The sequence below is a fragment of the Chelon labrosus genome (assembly GCF_963514085.1).
Source record: "Chelon labrosus genome assembly, chromosome: 1".
NCBI classification, from domain to species: Eukaryota; Metazoa; Chordata; class Actinopteri; order Mugiliformes; family Mugilidae; genus Chelon; species Chelon labrosus.
The window spans coordinates 13,139,169-13,155,823 of record NC_140337.1 but is presented as its reverse complement, the minus strand read 5'-3'; the positions used below and the strand labels follow the sequence as shown (position 1 = coordinate 13,155,823).

The window sequence follows — 16,655 nt, the reverse complement described above, 5'->3', positions numbered from 1 at the left end:
AAAATAGCTTTAGAGTTATTGTAGGAAAGCAAGAATATATACACTGTATGCACTGTGTTCTCAGAAACGCCTTTAAATGGTGTTGTTTGCACAAAATATGTAGGCTAGAGGCTGAGTGTGAAGCGTCGGTATCGTGACTGAATAGGTTGGAGTAAGTGCGGACGTGAGGGAGCTGGATGTGACTGTCGCACGCCGACTCAACGCCAGGGCCCTTTTTCTTTTTCTTTTTTTTTCTCCCTCTCAGCCCCGAGGGTGTAACTGGCCTCCCTTCAAAGGAGGAAGCTTAAAAACAATCTCCAAAAGAGTGAAAGCGACGCTGGGTTGTGGTGGGCGTCAGTCAACCAGTCAGTCACTAGTCAGTCAGTCAGTCAGTCAGTCAGTCAGTCAGTCAGCAGAGGGGCTTGCGGTCTCCCACTCCAGAGAACAGGTACCTTGAACTAGTTTCTACAAAGCTGAGTCGGAGATTTAATGCAATATAAAGCCTCTGGGCCCTTTTAGCAATTTGGAGTCAACACACAAATACGCCCACGCGCAACTGGAAAGTCTTTCCATCCCCGGCCCCTTCATGTGCAAATGTGCTGAATGGAGGTGTGTAAGTAGCGCGTGTGTGCTCAGCGTGCGCTCGGTTTCCCGTCTGAATCCTTCCCACTATTCCCTCCTTCCCTTCTCTGATCTGCAGCGGCACATCACTGGCCAGTCAGTGTAAGGAAAAAAAAAAACAAAACAAAACCACACTGCTGTTTTTTTTGGAATAACTGTCCATTTAAACTGTAATCTTCCAATGTGGTTCCCGCCCACGCTGTGTGGGGTGAAGCACGCAAGTAATTTAACACATGATGATCATTCAGTAAAGTGAGGAGCTGTTAATACCCTGCAGACTGTCAAATCTGTTCCTTTGTGGGAGCAGGTTTTTATCCGAGGAAAAGTTCTCCGTGAGACACAGTCGCGCCGGTCGCCATATGGCGATGCTGCAAGATGAAGTTTCTCTCCAGATGCCGGCAACGTAACGCCGCGCCTTGCTGTTCTTGACTCTTGCCTGGGTGATTGGCAGCGGTTCCAGCTGTTGGTGGTGTTATGCTGACATCAGCTTTGGCATCTGTTGCACATTTGAATCAGTCGAACGAAGGCGAGGATGAGATACTGCTGCGTTTCCTAGAGATTGTGGGGAATCGATGTGGATCATATTCTTGAAATAAATAATGTTTTTGTCTTGCCAGCTCAGCTGATCGATTGCGGCGCTTGCCTTCGTGGATGCAAGAGGAACGGGGTAATTGAAATCTGAACCGTCCAAAGTCTTGGTGTAACGTTAGCTCTGAGGCGTTTTGTCTGACTTCGTCGGCACATTTAACAAAATTGACCATTATTCTGCGAATCGAAGGTGAAAGCAAATAGTTGGAGCCACAATCAAATAGAGTGTGTGGATGGGAGCTGAAGCCGGATAAATAAAAATCAGCAGTCCCTGGGCTACAGGGCCTCGGGCTATTGCATTGCTAGCAGGCAAACCGCCACCCAGCTGCCCCGGCAGAGCAGGAATATATCAGGCAGCCTATTGGATACCTGACAGCTGATGTAGCTCCCCCTTAATGAGCAGAGGGCTCCGCTGCACAAACCCCACAGTCTGTTACATAACAACATCATAGACGGCGTGCTCAGTTAGAGGCAGGCTGCTAATGCCGGCTGAAATCAAGAGATGTTACTTTCACTGTACGACAGTAAATGAAAGTCTGTAAATATTGTGAGGCCACATATTAATGTGGCTGTAGTGTATTAATTTACACTACGCGTACATCAGCTGCAGGTCTGTACTTTAATACCTGTTTTCCAGAGAGTGGATTGAAATGATTATGAATAAACAATTTATTACAGGTAACTTTATTTATTACATTATTTACACAAATTTACACTTTACTGGATCTTAATTGTAAACATACTAGAATATACTGCTGAGAGGACAACACTCTAATACTCTATGGCAGACTGTCTTTGTATTTTTTTTTTCTATTGACGAGACCAAAATCAAAAATACGTGGATCTTCTCCTCGGGAAGTTCTCTTTCAGTTTTGGTGGACACATGTTAAATAAACGAGCTGCTTGGAGCTCTGCTCTACCTCCACCAGTTACAAAGAAATGTTGGACTGTACACATTTTTAAATTATCATTTTTTTTTCTCACAACTCTCACAGTCCCATGGGACCACTTTACAGAGCAGTTGGCATGGCAACTTGTAGTGATCATTGTCACATCCTGTCTCTGTAGCGTCAAATAACTGGCTGAAACGAAACACTATATTAAATAACTACCTACAATGACCTGAATGTATTTTAGATTGGCCCCAGTCCCATCCACTAACATGGAGGAGGCGGAGCTTATGACCTATACTGCAGCCAGCCACCAGGGGGAGCTCTACTTGCTTTGGCTTCACTTTTGAGGAGCTGTTCCGCCGCCCATCTTTATACAGTCCCTTGATCCGAAGGCTTTGGATCAAGGGACTGTAGATTTTTCCTACCACTCATTACATGATCTCTCTCTATACATTACTTTCCTTCCCTTGGTGGCCCCCCTCTGCCCCGCAATCATTGTTCGAACTGGTCCCAAACACATAACTTCCAGACTTTGAACTATTACCACAGTAGAAATAAAACCTCGTGCAGAGTTAGAATGTAAGTTGTAAGTAACAGATGAGAAGTTGCATTAATAAAGAACACTTCTCTTGATTGAATACGTTAAGGGATTTCACTGTTCCATATGTATTTGATTTAATGTGCGAGTAGCTTTACTGATGTTGGCTTGAAGGGTTTCCTCCGCTTCTGCTAACATTAGCATACATTTAACATTAAATTATACCGGTGTCTTTCAAGGGAAAAGGCCTTATTTGTGTAGCACAGGTCATAAAGCAGGCTCAGCATGAAGTGCTTTACAGCAGTGAAAGTAGAAAATAATAATAATAATAGTGATAAAACAAAACACAAAAGCCTGTATAAGGAATAACTATGGTAACCTGCACGAAATGATGTAAAAGCTACGTAGACGTTAAAAAAAAAAAAAAGTTACGCAACAGGTTACGTTTGAAGCTATTTACAGAAGACGTAGGGTTATATAACCAACATAGTACAAAGTTACTAACAGATAGTTTCAAGACTTTAAACCATTATTAAATTACCAGGTGCTGCAGGTTTCAGCAGATGTTATATTCGTTGGGGGCAACACTGAACGGAGGATTTACTACAACGGACTGAACCTAAAGAGTGAAGCTTCCTGCTAAGCTGGAGCAGGACTTAGCTAAACGCACGGTTCTTCTAGAAAGATCACGTCATTGTTGGTTTTGGTCTTTCCAATTGATTAGGAGAGAGTTCCTTTGATTGTGCTTGTGAATAAGCAGTTATTTAAAACAGTGACTACAGTAACAGCAGTGTCCTTAGACCCAACAAATGATCTAGTTTTGCTTTATTAATTAAACGACTTACACCGTAGGCTAGCTAAGGTTAACCCGTAGCAGGACTACACGGTAATGTTAAGAATACTAGCGTTGAGTCAGACCAAGTAAAGTAGAACTGTAACAACCCATGAAAACTAAAGTATTGTAGGAACAGTGTTGCTGAGAATCAGACTCTGACCTTAGCCAGACTTGCTTGGAAGTACATACGTTCTGACAACACAGATGTCTGCGAGGACCCTCAGGACCCCGGCCTGTCACCGCAGGCTAGCCAAGGAGGAGGTGGGGTCCAAGTTATTCTAGGCTCGGCCAGTAAGGGAAGGGGTCACAGTTCACTGTGTATACCCCGCTGCTTCAGCACCGGCTGACAGGCCACAGGAGTCTGAAAGTCCATGATGTACTGGCATTTGCTGGGCTCCTTCACTGATCGCAAGGCTGTCTCCGTTCCGCATGTCAGTGTGACCTAGAAAAGCACAAAGAAAGAAAAGTTGAGGTGGTGCGGGGAGAGGAGCCATTGTTAGAGCCATGCCAGTTTCATCTCACAGAGGGAGCTGACTGAAGTTTGTCCTGCCTCTTGTTTTAATGATTTCCCAACCTTCCTTTAAACTTTGATAAAGAAACAGGGTTCGCTTCAAACCGCGAAGAATCACGCGGAAGACATCGAGTGACTTGTTGCGACTTGAATATTTTCAGGTCGGGAGCGTGCCAGTCTGCAATCAGAGCGTACAAAGTGTAGCTGGGACTAAGGGACGGCGAGGCATTACGAGACATGACTGCTGTCACGCCACATGTGAGGGGAGCTGGATGTGACTGTCGCATGACTTCAACGGGCGACTCTGACGCCCCCTGCAAGAGAGCGGAGGGGAAAACAACTTATTTTACTTCCAGGCGGTTTCCATAGCAACCCCTCACATCACACTGCACCCTGAACAAAAGCACCTGGAGAAGCAGAGAGATGGGAACTTGACAGGTGGCATTGTGCTGAAGTTTGAGGCTGGTAGAGCTGGTGATTTGGTTTTGTCCCGCGCTTCAATTAAAAATACAGCCTTTTGTTATGTCACTTGGTGTCTGGTTGCACAGAGATATTAAGTGGGTGTGTGCTGCTTAGTGAGACAATGAGTTTTCTTGTCTTCATGTGGTGTATTACTAGGGGATCAGCCATAGATCAGAGATTGGGGCGATACTTTAGACTCATCAGGTTAGTTTGAAATCCTTTTAGTTCAGATATTAAACAAAATGTGACGTAGCGCTGTGGGAAATCTAGTTCTAATCTAGGGACGAAAAAATAAAGATGCATCACATTTATTTAAGTACAATATATAAACTTATTAGGGATTCACCAAATATCCGGCCACCGAACATTTTCGGCCGCAAATTTCTGGTGGCCGACTTTTATCGCCGAAACAGGATGTTGTGATGGTGCAAGCAAAAACCGCTGTCAGCACGGGCATGTCTGCCATGTGGACGTATTTCAATATATAAAGTATTATATAAATGTTATATAAATACCCACTGATAGCGATTTGCATTTAGTATATCACTTGAACTCCAAACATCCAAGCAAGGAAGTTTCCCAGGTGCCAAGGCAAAAGGAGTCTTCATTTTCGGTTTTCGGTTTTGGCCAAGAATTTTCATTTCGGTGCAACCCTAAAACTTATAAAGGCTATAAGTTACCCCTGGAACTACTCCTTCTTTTAGCCTTCACTGATTTTCAACATGCATTTGGTTTAGCAGATGGATGCACTTGACTAAATGAGCAGGCTCAAACCTGGTTCGTTATTTTTCCAGTTTTGGCCTTAATTTCTTTTTTCAGTAAAACCAAAAGAAGCTTGGTGAACAGGGCTATGGTGAGTGCACTCCATATATTGTTAAATATAACAACACCAACCCTTCTTTGCAGATTTCTGCATCCAATCAGGTGACTGCAATAGAACCAATAGACGTACATTAGAATCACCAAACAATGAGAGAAGTTGGTTTTGAATCTAGTGAAAGTGAAACAGCCGAGTTCCCCCTCCCCCACAGACTCGTAAGATAAACTGCACACTGCATGAATTTGGATTACATCAATATGACCCAGTGGTCCCTCTGCTGAAGTAAAAATTTTAGAAAGCGAGAGCACTACCCAACGCTGAGGTTCAGCGTTTCAGATATAATGAGCGCCTACTTCTGACGAGACTTCATTTATGCCGTCTGCACACGGTTAGGGGGTCGTATCAGAGAGATTCAATTTAGTCTTTTCAAAGGGGGCCCCTGGATCGCACGGGTACTTACATTTGCAAGCGACATTTATTGGACTCTGATTTGAAGAAGGGGGCCAGGCAGAGAGAGTAAGATGATTATATGTGTTACATTTTTAATAGAGCAAATTCTCAAACAAAATATGTAAATGGGCGTCTTAAAAGTGACTGAAAGAGGAGGGGGACCGAGAGAACGAAGCAAACGGGGGGAACGTTAACCAGAAAAACCACTGTAGACAAAGAGGGGGAACGCAACAGGGCTGGAAGCCAACCAGACTAAATTGTGATCAGCTGAAATCTATTCTCAAACCAACTGGTGAGTGAACTCACTGATGCAGGATGAGGCATGCAGGGAGTGGCCGTAAGCTAAAGGATAAAGGAGAGCCCAGGAACTACTAAGAGTCTACTTGCAGCAACAAAAATGTGCTAGTCTAAAGACATCTACCTCCACTCTACCTAACATGGCAAACATGGAAAGACAGCTGCAGCAGAAGTGTGAGCTTTCAGACCAGGTTAAACAGACGCGGCCAGATTTCTCAGGCTATCAGACAGCGTAGCCAGATAAATGCAGCTGTTAAATATTAGCGTCGTGAGAGCCCCAGGAAAGAGGACACTTAGGAGACAAGGCTCTAAATATTCCCTGATTAATGTGGAGGGAGGTGCCTCGTCTCCTTTCCACGTCTTCTTTGCACATATAAAGAAGAACTGCATTTATTTTTAAGGCCGATTTGCTGCATTAATTGTCTACAATATTATTGGGGCTCAGAACCTGTCCACAGCAGAGACCACGTTTACATTTTGTCTTAATAAATGCAGCTATGTGTCTGTTCACATAAAAATAATTCTCTCTATGTCTTGCTCCCTGTCTGAGTTTTGACTCTTGACTTTTTCACATTTTGCTGTTAGCTTAGCATCAATCAGTTTTACAGCCAAAAGGAAAAAAAGACAGGTCATGAATTGTAACAATACATTTGTTAAAAAAAGAGAAGCATCACTCTATTATTAGCGCCTGCCTGAACGATTTGATTGGCCTGGCAGATCTTTTGCCAGAGCATAACTAGCTCCCAACGGAGCCGTTCCAGACGACAAATGATTTGTGGGCGGGGACGTCGGTCTGGCTTCCAGGGTGTGACAAGAGTATAACACGCTGTACCGACAGAAAGAACCGTGGTGAGTTTTTCCGAGACAGCAGGTGAAGAACAAATTGGGTCTAACTGCAAATTAAAAGTGAGCAGAGCAGAAAACAGAGAGGCTTCTAAGATGAAATGCTAGTAGAAGCTTGGTCCTGGAGTTTATAGCAGTGTGTTTTCTAATCAAGTTGACTGACACTTTAAATCGTTTTAGTTTCTTATTGAGTACTTCTACCACATTGTTCCATGAAGGAATCTGAACCAAAGCTATGTCCTCACTGCTGTATTATCTATGAATGTAAATATGGAAGATAAAAACCATAGATAATTCAATTATTTAATAACCACCTGAGCTAAAATCCAAAGAGGTTCTTCAACGCATCTTTTATTCAAGATAAAACTCTTAATGAGTCGAGCAAAGACTCTCCTCTTTGTCTGACAGCGTGTGTGTATGCCATGTGAATATCAATTAGTTTATTCATGTAATTCACATGCTTCCAGGGCTGTGATGGAAGTGTCTAATGTATGTTTGTATTACGCGTGTAGTACTTACCGTCGTACTGCGTGAACCTCCTTGCCAGCAGGGCTCTCCGCTCTCGTACACCATCTGATTGTGCTGGTTCTTCGGCGTTCCTGCCCACATCCCCCACTTCCTGAAACACAAAGGAAAAAAGGAATTAAGGAAAAAAATAAAAATGCTTCTTTTGATCCTCCTGTGGAAACCGAGCTTCTGTCTGTTGATCAAAATAGTCTATTAAGAAAAATTGGGACAAACACGGAACAGAAAAAAAAAACACAAACACGTCCTCCCAGAAAAAATAAAGAATCGGCCAAGATGGCCAGTCTGGCAGTGCCCTTCTTTGGTTCCTGGCGCCGGCGCTCTCACGTCCCCTCAACAATGGAGCGGAAATATTAATTAGCATTTTGAGTTAATACTGTGTGCAGTAACACGCGAGGGAAGGAGAGGAGAACAAAAAAAACAAAACAGCAAAGCCTGTCTCCAATGAGTGTGTGCCTGCCCAGCGCGAGCTAATTACATTCTCACCAAACATTTCAAGGGGAGTTTGGTAAACCAAAGCAAACCAGGGTGCCAGTGGACACTGTCCAACACAGTGCCGGCAGATGCCATTTCATTATGCCTTCGCTGGCTAACTTCTCTCTGATCTTTCGTCGAGCTCAAGCAGCCTCTTTGAGGTGGCGTCAACTGCTGGCGAGTATTGATTTGTGTAAAACATTGTAATCCTGTTAGGGGGGGAGAAAAAAAAATCTTTTCTGCAATTGGTGCGTGGCTGACGGGAGAGTTTACTGAAACGTCTCTGCTCTGATCTCTTGCCCTACATCAGCTAGCAACTATTTTCTGTCTGCCGTACGCGAGACGGAGCATAAATAATGAAATAAGTCTTCGCGCTTTCAGGGAAACACATGCAGTAAATGAAAAAGTAACCTGCAGGTCTTTTGTTCGGCGGCGCTCCAGTCGTCTATTAATCATTGTGGATAAAGAGCTGTAAAGAGCTATAAATTCTAAGTATTGTTCTTTTAATTTGCCTAAGTACCTTCCTCAGCGGTGCCAATCCTGCCACAAGTATGCAGCACTGATCAATGTGCCCACACTGACCTTTTCGCGGGGATTGAAGCAGCAAGATCTGCTCTGATCTTTGAATGCGGCTTTATTTCATTTTTATTGGTTCTCTTAATTGATCACAATTGGATGTTGTACTAATGGCCCTGACAAGGAGATCCTCATTTGCATATAACTCTAAAGCTCAACACCAAACCAGTCATCAAGTATTCGTTAATGCTTTTTGATCTGTTTGTTTTTTTTCCAACATAAAATAAATCTCAAATCTGACTGAAGAATTTAAACGTTCTATCTGGGAAATAACCTCTATGTTCCAGTTGGTGTGATTAAGGCGAAAATTTCTTTGCACATTTATTTTTTTTCTTTCTCGTTTGACCTTGATGAGGGCAAACTTGGAGATATCCAAAAAAAAAAAAAAAAAAGCACTCTCCAGCTTTACACGGCTGTCTTGGGGTCCCGGAGTATGACTTCTCTGCTGTTCGCGATGTGCACGGCTTATTTAAGATGCCTGAACGGGTCAGTCGGAGGTGAATTGCTCACACGAGTGGAAGCCGGCTGGGCCCGAGCGTCTTGCCTTTTTCCTCGGAGCCTGTTTGATTGGGTTTTAGCACTCTGTTAGCAGCGGGGGGCCCTCAAATGGATTGCTGTCAGAGCCAGCAGACATGGCAAACAGAGAAAGTGACAGTGCTCCGGCTCTCGCTGCTAGTTGACTAGGGATCCCTCGCGCATCACTTCCTCATCCATCCCCCTCCCCTCCGTCCCCCAACACACACCTCATTCCCTCCCCTCACCTTCGTTCACTTCCTTCCTTAATCTCCATTCTCGCTCTGTCAGCCCTCTTGTGCCCCAGGGGGCAGCGTAGGCCCTGTCAATTAGGCTTGAGTTATCGCTGAGATGTGGCCAACACACTCCAGTCCTTCGGACTCACAGGAGTCACGAGATGGAATTTTATTGACAGATCATTCCCCGTAATAATACCTACTTGCACTCGGTATTGGCAGGCCATTTCCTACAGTCATTCTACAGTTATCACCAGGCCGGTGCACAGCTCCTTATTTACACCTGTGGAAAGCACCACACTGAGCCTCACAGCTTAATGTAATGGCACCAGTCTGCATAAACAGTACTATATGTTACCCTGACCCTGTGACAGACAATATAGCTCAACTCAAATGTGCAAAATGGACCCCTCTGGCTCAGTGACAACTTCATTTTCTCATCCAATTTGTCACAGTTTGGCTTTAAGCTGCAGCCACGACACAAATCAAGCTTGCTTGCACTTGTAGCAGCAGCAGCAGGGTCAGTCCCCTTAAATAATGCGGGTTACTACACACCTGTAGTAACCCTGCTGCACCTGTTGTCTGCTGCATCCCGGGTTTTGCCCGTCCGACAAAACAGCTCGACGTTACCGACAGCGGTCTGTGCTTTCAGGAAAATAGCATGAATTAGCATAACTAGATTAATACTGGGAGGCAGAGGCTGAATCTTTTTTAGAAATCCATTTCCAGCCACGTGGAAGCCCAGGAGCTTGGCTGGCTTCCTTTTAATGATTAATGATGCAAGATATTGAAGAGATGCTCCCCATTCTGGCTTAAAACGCAGAGAATCTTATTTACAGATGTCTGGTTTGTGGTTCCTTCTGTGTCTGGCATTCTCTAATGCCATAAAATGCACCTTCCATCAAAGATAAACCCGTAATAGCAGCATATCTAGGCAGCTAAACGCATTATCCATACATTTACTTTGCATCGTGGGGGAGATAGCGGGCCTCGGAGAACTCAGACATGCCTCCAGCCGCACACATTAGGGAGCCGATCTCATTTAATTTTCTCTCTGAATTGCTAAGGTGTGATTTCTATTGACACGAGGCACAGCAGATGGATTTGTGATTTAATTATAGCCAGTGAAAAATAGCATTCAAATCACAGTTTCAGCTCCATGATCAGTTTACTGCAGGGTTAAATTAAGATTAATGGAAAAAAAAAAGTGTAGATTATGTCCAAACCATCACTGTTGGAACTGATATTGTTTTACAGATTTTAAAAACATATTTAATCTGATCCTCAAGTAGAGTAATTAGCATTAAAAAGCTGATTAGCTTCCTTTTCTCCTTCTGATAATGGCTTGAGCTGATATAAGCTCCTCTTACTTCTTTAAAACGACGTGGTCGCCAGTGATTCTGTTTTAAACTCCATCGCAGCGCTAATCCACGCGCCTAGAGCGATAAATCCCGAAGATCCACGGCTAATCTTGCCCAGCACCAAGAGTACAGTTACCCCCTCTGATACAGCCACAAATCAACCTTTCAGAAGCAATTATCATTTCTGCTCTGGTGTTTGAACACCCCGCAGATATTAAAAGACGGGGGGAGGCGAGAAAAATCTGGGCCAAAAAGGGTTATTTGTGCGTGCCTTGATGTGTGCGTTTGTGTGTTTTGAGACCGTGGGCCTTCACTGGAGAGAAAGTGGATGAACAAAACCACAGGGAAAAAAAATGAACACAATGGTTGCCCCGTTTGGTACGACTCCCGTTTCCTCGAGTAAACAGAATATAAATCTGCTCATCTGCCTTCAGTGAGTTTTTTGTACATTTGTAGACATTAGAAACCATGATGTAAACTCCTCTGAAGCACCATCATTATCTCCTACCAACACATGAAAGTATTCATGTATGAAACATGCATGTGTACTGCATGCTTACTTCATAAAACGGAATTATATTTATACTTGCAAATGAAGAGACAGAACAAACTAGGGCTGAGTGTCAAACATTTAGACTGTGGTACTGACTGTTGGAAGCATAGACTGTATATAAATATGGACAATGCGTCCCCACTTCCTTGCACTGGCCAAACTGACGCTATTTTCCCGGGGATACGGGCGGCGCCATCTTGTGACTTTGGAGCCAGAGTCTGTGCAGTAAAGTTTGAAAGTGGAACCACATGGAGCCGTGATATCAATGACCCACCCACACGTCTGCCAGACTAAATCGCGTTTCGTTTAATACTGCGCTCTGCTCTACCTATAGCAGTTACAAGGAAATGTTGTATTATACATTGTATCTATTTTTAAAAACTGTTTTTACAACTCTCACGGCCATCAACATTATATTAACTACCTAAAATGACTGAAACCATACTTGAAAAAAATTATTTGATGTGTATTTTATTGTTTTAGTTTGGCCCAAGTCCCATCCACTAACATTGAGGGGGTGGAGCTTGTGACCTATACTGCAGCCAGCCACCAGGGGGAGCTCTACTTGCTTTGGCTTCACTTTTGAGGAGCAGTTCCACCGTCCATCTTTATACAGTCTATGGTTCGAAGTAAATCAATCCAAAACTGGAGAACTAACATAAACCACATAAACAGTATAAATATGTCCTTCATGCTACAAAGTAATGTACCAGAATAAGCTCATGTTTTTTTTTTTTTAAGCTAGTGCTGTGACTTTCTAGATGACCTTGCAGCAGAAGTTGAGCTGGAGCTCTGCCGTGCCAACACTGTGGTCTAATTGAAATGAATGGCGCTGTATTCTCACACTGCTCTAATGCCTGAACTCGGCCTTAGTGCCTTTGACTGATGTTTCCTCATACTTTTGTTCATTTCCAACTGCATTTTGTTTTACAGAACGACTGCTTTGTGTTTAAACAAAATCAAACACTGTTGCATTTGGTTTGGAACCATTTGTTTTAGACTCTTACTACTAAAAAAAATGTCATTTACAAAAATGTAAAAATAAAAAGCAGATTTTTTATTTTTTTTATCAACCTAAACAACAAATCTATATATGAACATATCTGCAAAACTGCTAAGGATTTAAGAAGCAAAGTGTCCTTTTCCCGACAGCCACTTGCAGCAGCAAACATTAACGTTTTTATGGTTATTCTGGGCTCTTACTGCACTTGTTTAATGTTTAAGTCAAAAGCGGGCTGAGGCATAAAAGAGGATGTGTTCGCTTTATTAACATTTAACCACCGTTCCTTTTCAAGAACTTTGACTGAAAGTGCCCTTGTTGCATAAACCCTAAACCTGACCACACAAAGAAAAGTAAAGTACAAACATAGTTCCTCAAAGAAAAACTGGTAGTCAGTCAAAAGACTCAGATATTGACTGGGATGTGGCTGACACAAGCCACCAAATACAGACCAGGGGGAAGTGTTTGTATTAACAGTGGGCGTGGTTCAAAAAAGGCTTCACGCAAAATATTACTAAAAATATGATGAAGTATTACTATTATACTTAATCTAGTGTAAGCCTGCCTCAAATAAAAGCCTGTCACCTTCAGCGGTTGAGGTAAATAAAGGTCACCGTTTGAGGAAATACAGAAACTGTCATGACAACTGACTCCAGCTTCAGAGGCAACTCCCGTCACTTTCTGTTACAGGGAGCATCGACATCAAGCCAGGTCCTTCAAATACACTCCATACATTTCCAGCTATGAAGAGACAAGAGCTGTCAGATTAGATGTGCCAACTCAGCATCAGATTACGTATAAATGCTTCTCTAACCACCAGTTCCTCGACTCAATCCTTGTGCAATACTAATGAAATACAGTACCTGTGTTAAGACGGCGTAACGTCTACACTTATTACTGTCACCTTCCCGCTGTAGCATCCGCTCATTAGCTGCCACGGCAATGAATTATACCTCACCGCTATGCCTTCCGTTGCTTTAACAAGGGGTCTGGAGCAGCAAGTTAGTCCCCTCACTATGCTGTTAATGCGCTAATCATTTACAGCATGAGGCGCGGCAACGCACTGGCAGGTAGAGAGAGTCATTTGGGAGCTGCTGGTTAATTTGGATTCGGTGGAGCAGTGCTACTAAAAAAAAAAGGCCTGGCTCTCATAGCCGAGCAGCACCAAGCATCGCTAACCTCTGCCACCGGTGTCAGGTCACCAATCAGAGAGCGGCGTTCCGAGATGAGCCCAGGCACTGTCATTACTGTGCCAGTCACTGATGCTCCTCTCACCCTGCTACCACCCATTGTGCCCAGCACCTTAATAAATAATTCATACTCACAGGAACATATGAAGGGCACATGCTCAGTCAGGGCTTAGCTTTCACTCCATCTCACATGAATGATGCACAAAGACGACATTTACGCCTCCGTTTTCTTCAGAATTTTCTAGGGGTACAGATGAGGATTTAAATATTATACGCAGTAACGTGTGAATAAATTAATCAGCATGTCCGCTAGTTAAATTTGAAGCAGCGCGCTGGATTTGTTGCGGAGTTCTCCGACGTATGTCGCGCTGACCCACATAATTACTGTGAGTAACATCCGTGGCACATGTTGTTTTGCGCTGGCTGCATAAACACAAGACCGGGGCCATTTTCCGTGCCGTTATAAAACAAACTCGGGGTGCATATTTCATCAACACCTCCTGACAGATATGAATCAGGGCTGATGTCAAACCCAAATCAGTATTCCGTTAACAGCTCACTTGTGCCTCATTAACGGCTGGGCTAGATGTTGCCATGACTACCCGGCAGAAAGGCCATCAGGGGTTCACAGTGTCAGCTCCCCCCGCTCGCTCCCCTCCCTACCACTTTAACCCTCTCCTAAGACACACAAGAGTCATTACCCCTTCGCCTTGATAACCACATAACATGTGGGCTGCTGGAGACCATATATCATAAACACATCAGGAACCGCCTTCCATTTCCTATAATGGGGAGCGTGTTATATAAACTCATTTCTATATCTCCCTTGCTTCACTGTGCTTCACACTATGGCGCGCTCCTCCTGAGTATTGGGCATTAAGTGGCTGCCATGTTTCCAGGTAAAGAGGGGCCCTCTCTTCACTAATGGTACTCCAGTGAATGACCTTGACAGCTTTAAAATGAGCGCATTAAGTACAACACTTAAATGTATAATTATGCACTTGTTCCAGTGGAACTGTCGCCGCTCTGTAGGTTAAATCATTACGGTTTCGAAAACCATAAAATAACCCCCTCCCCCTTCTTTTTTTTTTAAATGCCCATCAAAACAATTAAGGGATTGGCTTTGATATGAACACATGAAAGGGAGCATCACTGCACTCATTAAGTGAGCACATTGGAAAAAGCAAAGCAGTGGAGAGAGAAGCAACAAATAGTCAGTAGTTATTTTGCTAAAAAGAAATGCACATGGAAATGTGATGTGGACAGGTTGAACAGTTTTGTTAGATATCACATCAGAACGGCAATACAATGGTGTAATACCTCTTAAGACGAGATCTATGTTTAACTACACTCATACTGAAATTTAAAATAATATGCACTTGTTATGTTCAGAGAAACTAACCTGCTTTAAAGGGGAGTTACCGTTTTTTACAACCTGGACCTTATTTCTGGCATAAAATACTTACCCATATAACTTTGGTGTCATTTGGAGTCGTTTGGAAGATATTTAGATCTTTAGATCTACGCATATCCATATAGTGGGGGTGACTGGGGCACCGCAACGCAGCCTCTAAATAACGCATTATCTGCCGCGAAACTCGTTCATTTCAATATTTTGTTATGATACACTAGAGCTATTTCCTGTTGAGTCCGGGGTTACCCGTTATCATCATCCGGGGTCTGTAGATTGACCTACTAACCTCTGACCTGGATGATGTCATCTCTGAGCGCCGCAGGTTGGTTTACCTGTAATTTGCTGCTGCTAGTTTCTTCCAACATGGCTGAATATTTTTCAGATTCCGAGGTTGTGGACGACGACTTTGTTTATGATGGACGTCCTTACCGTTTTGAGCCAGAGTATACGGATGAGGAGCTCGTTGAAAGGAGGATACATAACAAAATATTGGTGAAATGAACAAGTTTCGCAGCAGATAATGCGTTATTTAGAGGCTGCGTTTCGGTGCCCCAGTCACTCCCACTATATGGATATACCCGTATCTAAATATCGTCCGAACGACTCCGTAATTCCCCTTTAAATGTGCTCTAATAAAGCTTTGACATATAAAGTAACACCCGTTACGATCAGGCCCTTGCCTAAAGGGTTCCCTGAGTGATTCTGCCTATCAGTACCAGGTATATCTCTACACCAGAGTTTTAAATCTTGTGTCTGTAGTGACATTCATGGACCATCACACCTGTACCAATGTGTTCAATATCAACCATTAATCAGAGTATCCCATAGCCAAGCCATTGACCGTACGTAAAAAAGACGAACCCTTAGTGTAGGTTTCCCTCTACGTAAAGCTTGGTTTATACTCCTGCAACTGTGGTGTACGCGTTTATACTGGTGTGTTGGCATGATTCTGTGAAAACGCCACCTATAAAAAGCTAATCAGTCATTTGAGCTTAACACGAAAGAGAAAAGACAACCGGGTAGATATTGTGCAGAAGGTAGAAGGAAGGCGAATTGTCTCTGCTTGTCGGGCCTCTGAGAGACATAAACGAGGAAATGCATTCGGTTCCAATCAGAACTGTTGCATTTTTGTGTTGCGTGACATGTAGTTACATGTCTGGGGAGGCGGCAGCCCAGATCTGACGCGGAACCATAAATCTGACTTAACTCGCGGCTAATTTGAAAATGGGCCGCGACGCAAGTAGAGCAGAGATGGGGACGCCAAAGCTTTCACTGATCTGTGCTGTTTTCCGCCAGTTTTTTTTTTTTTTGGAGCAGGTGGTAAACATGTTTATCTCTGCTGTAAGGTTGGAAGGTTTAAACATGGAGGTCTATGGGGTACGCCATGAGCCAGCCTCAAGTGGCCATTAGAGGAACTGCAATTCTGCGTGTTCGCTTAATTTTTAGCCGCTGAGATTGCAGATTGGAGGGAGTGGGGGAGGTGTCCAAGAACAGTTTGTGATGGTCTAGATAAGAAATAAAACTGGTTTTGAAGAAGGATTATAGTCTATAAAAGGAAGCGATCATCATCGTCGGAGAGCGCTGAAAGAACGAATACAACTAAAGTACTTTAGACTGTTCTACAGTACAACTGTTAGAAGGGGGAGATTTACACTGTTTAACCATGTCGGGTGTCGGAGGATTTAAATTATGCCGCAACAGTAGTAAGAAAAAAAACAATGCTATACATTTGTCACGTAGAGTCAGTGTGAAATGGGGAATTCTGGGTAGTATCCCAGAAATATAAATCACACTGATATTTATAATAATGCAAATAACAAACAACACAGCCTCATTTAACAGATTTAATTGCTTTCAGAACATCTTGTAGTTGAAAATTAGCCAACTGGCTAAAACTGGCACATTTACAGAAATGTTGATTAATGTGTGTTGTCCTTCTACATAAAAAAGAGAGAGAAATATGTGTATAATGTGTA

General features: G+C 43.3%; 1 protein-coding gene across 1 annotated transcript in view; it reads right to left on the bottom strand.

The window, feature by feature from the left end:
* Positions 1-1,887: 1,887 nt before the first annotated feature.
* Positions 1,888-16,655, bottom strand: part of LOC311490313 (glucosidase 2 subunit beta-like) — a 134,858-nt gene continuing 120,090 nt past the window's right edge. The window contains exons 14-15 of the mRNA XM_084547739.1: positions 7,357-7,456; positions 1,888-3,896 (exon numbers count right to left, since the gene is read on the bottom strand). Coding sequence (XP_084403865.1) covers positions 3,759-3,896; positions 7,357-7,456 — 238 coding nt within the window. The 3' untranslated portion in view covers positions 1,888-3,758. The remainder of the gene's footprint in view (positions 3,897-7,356; positions 7,457-16,655) is intronic.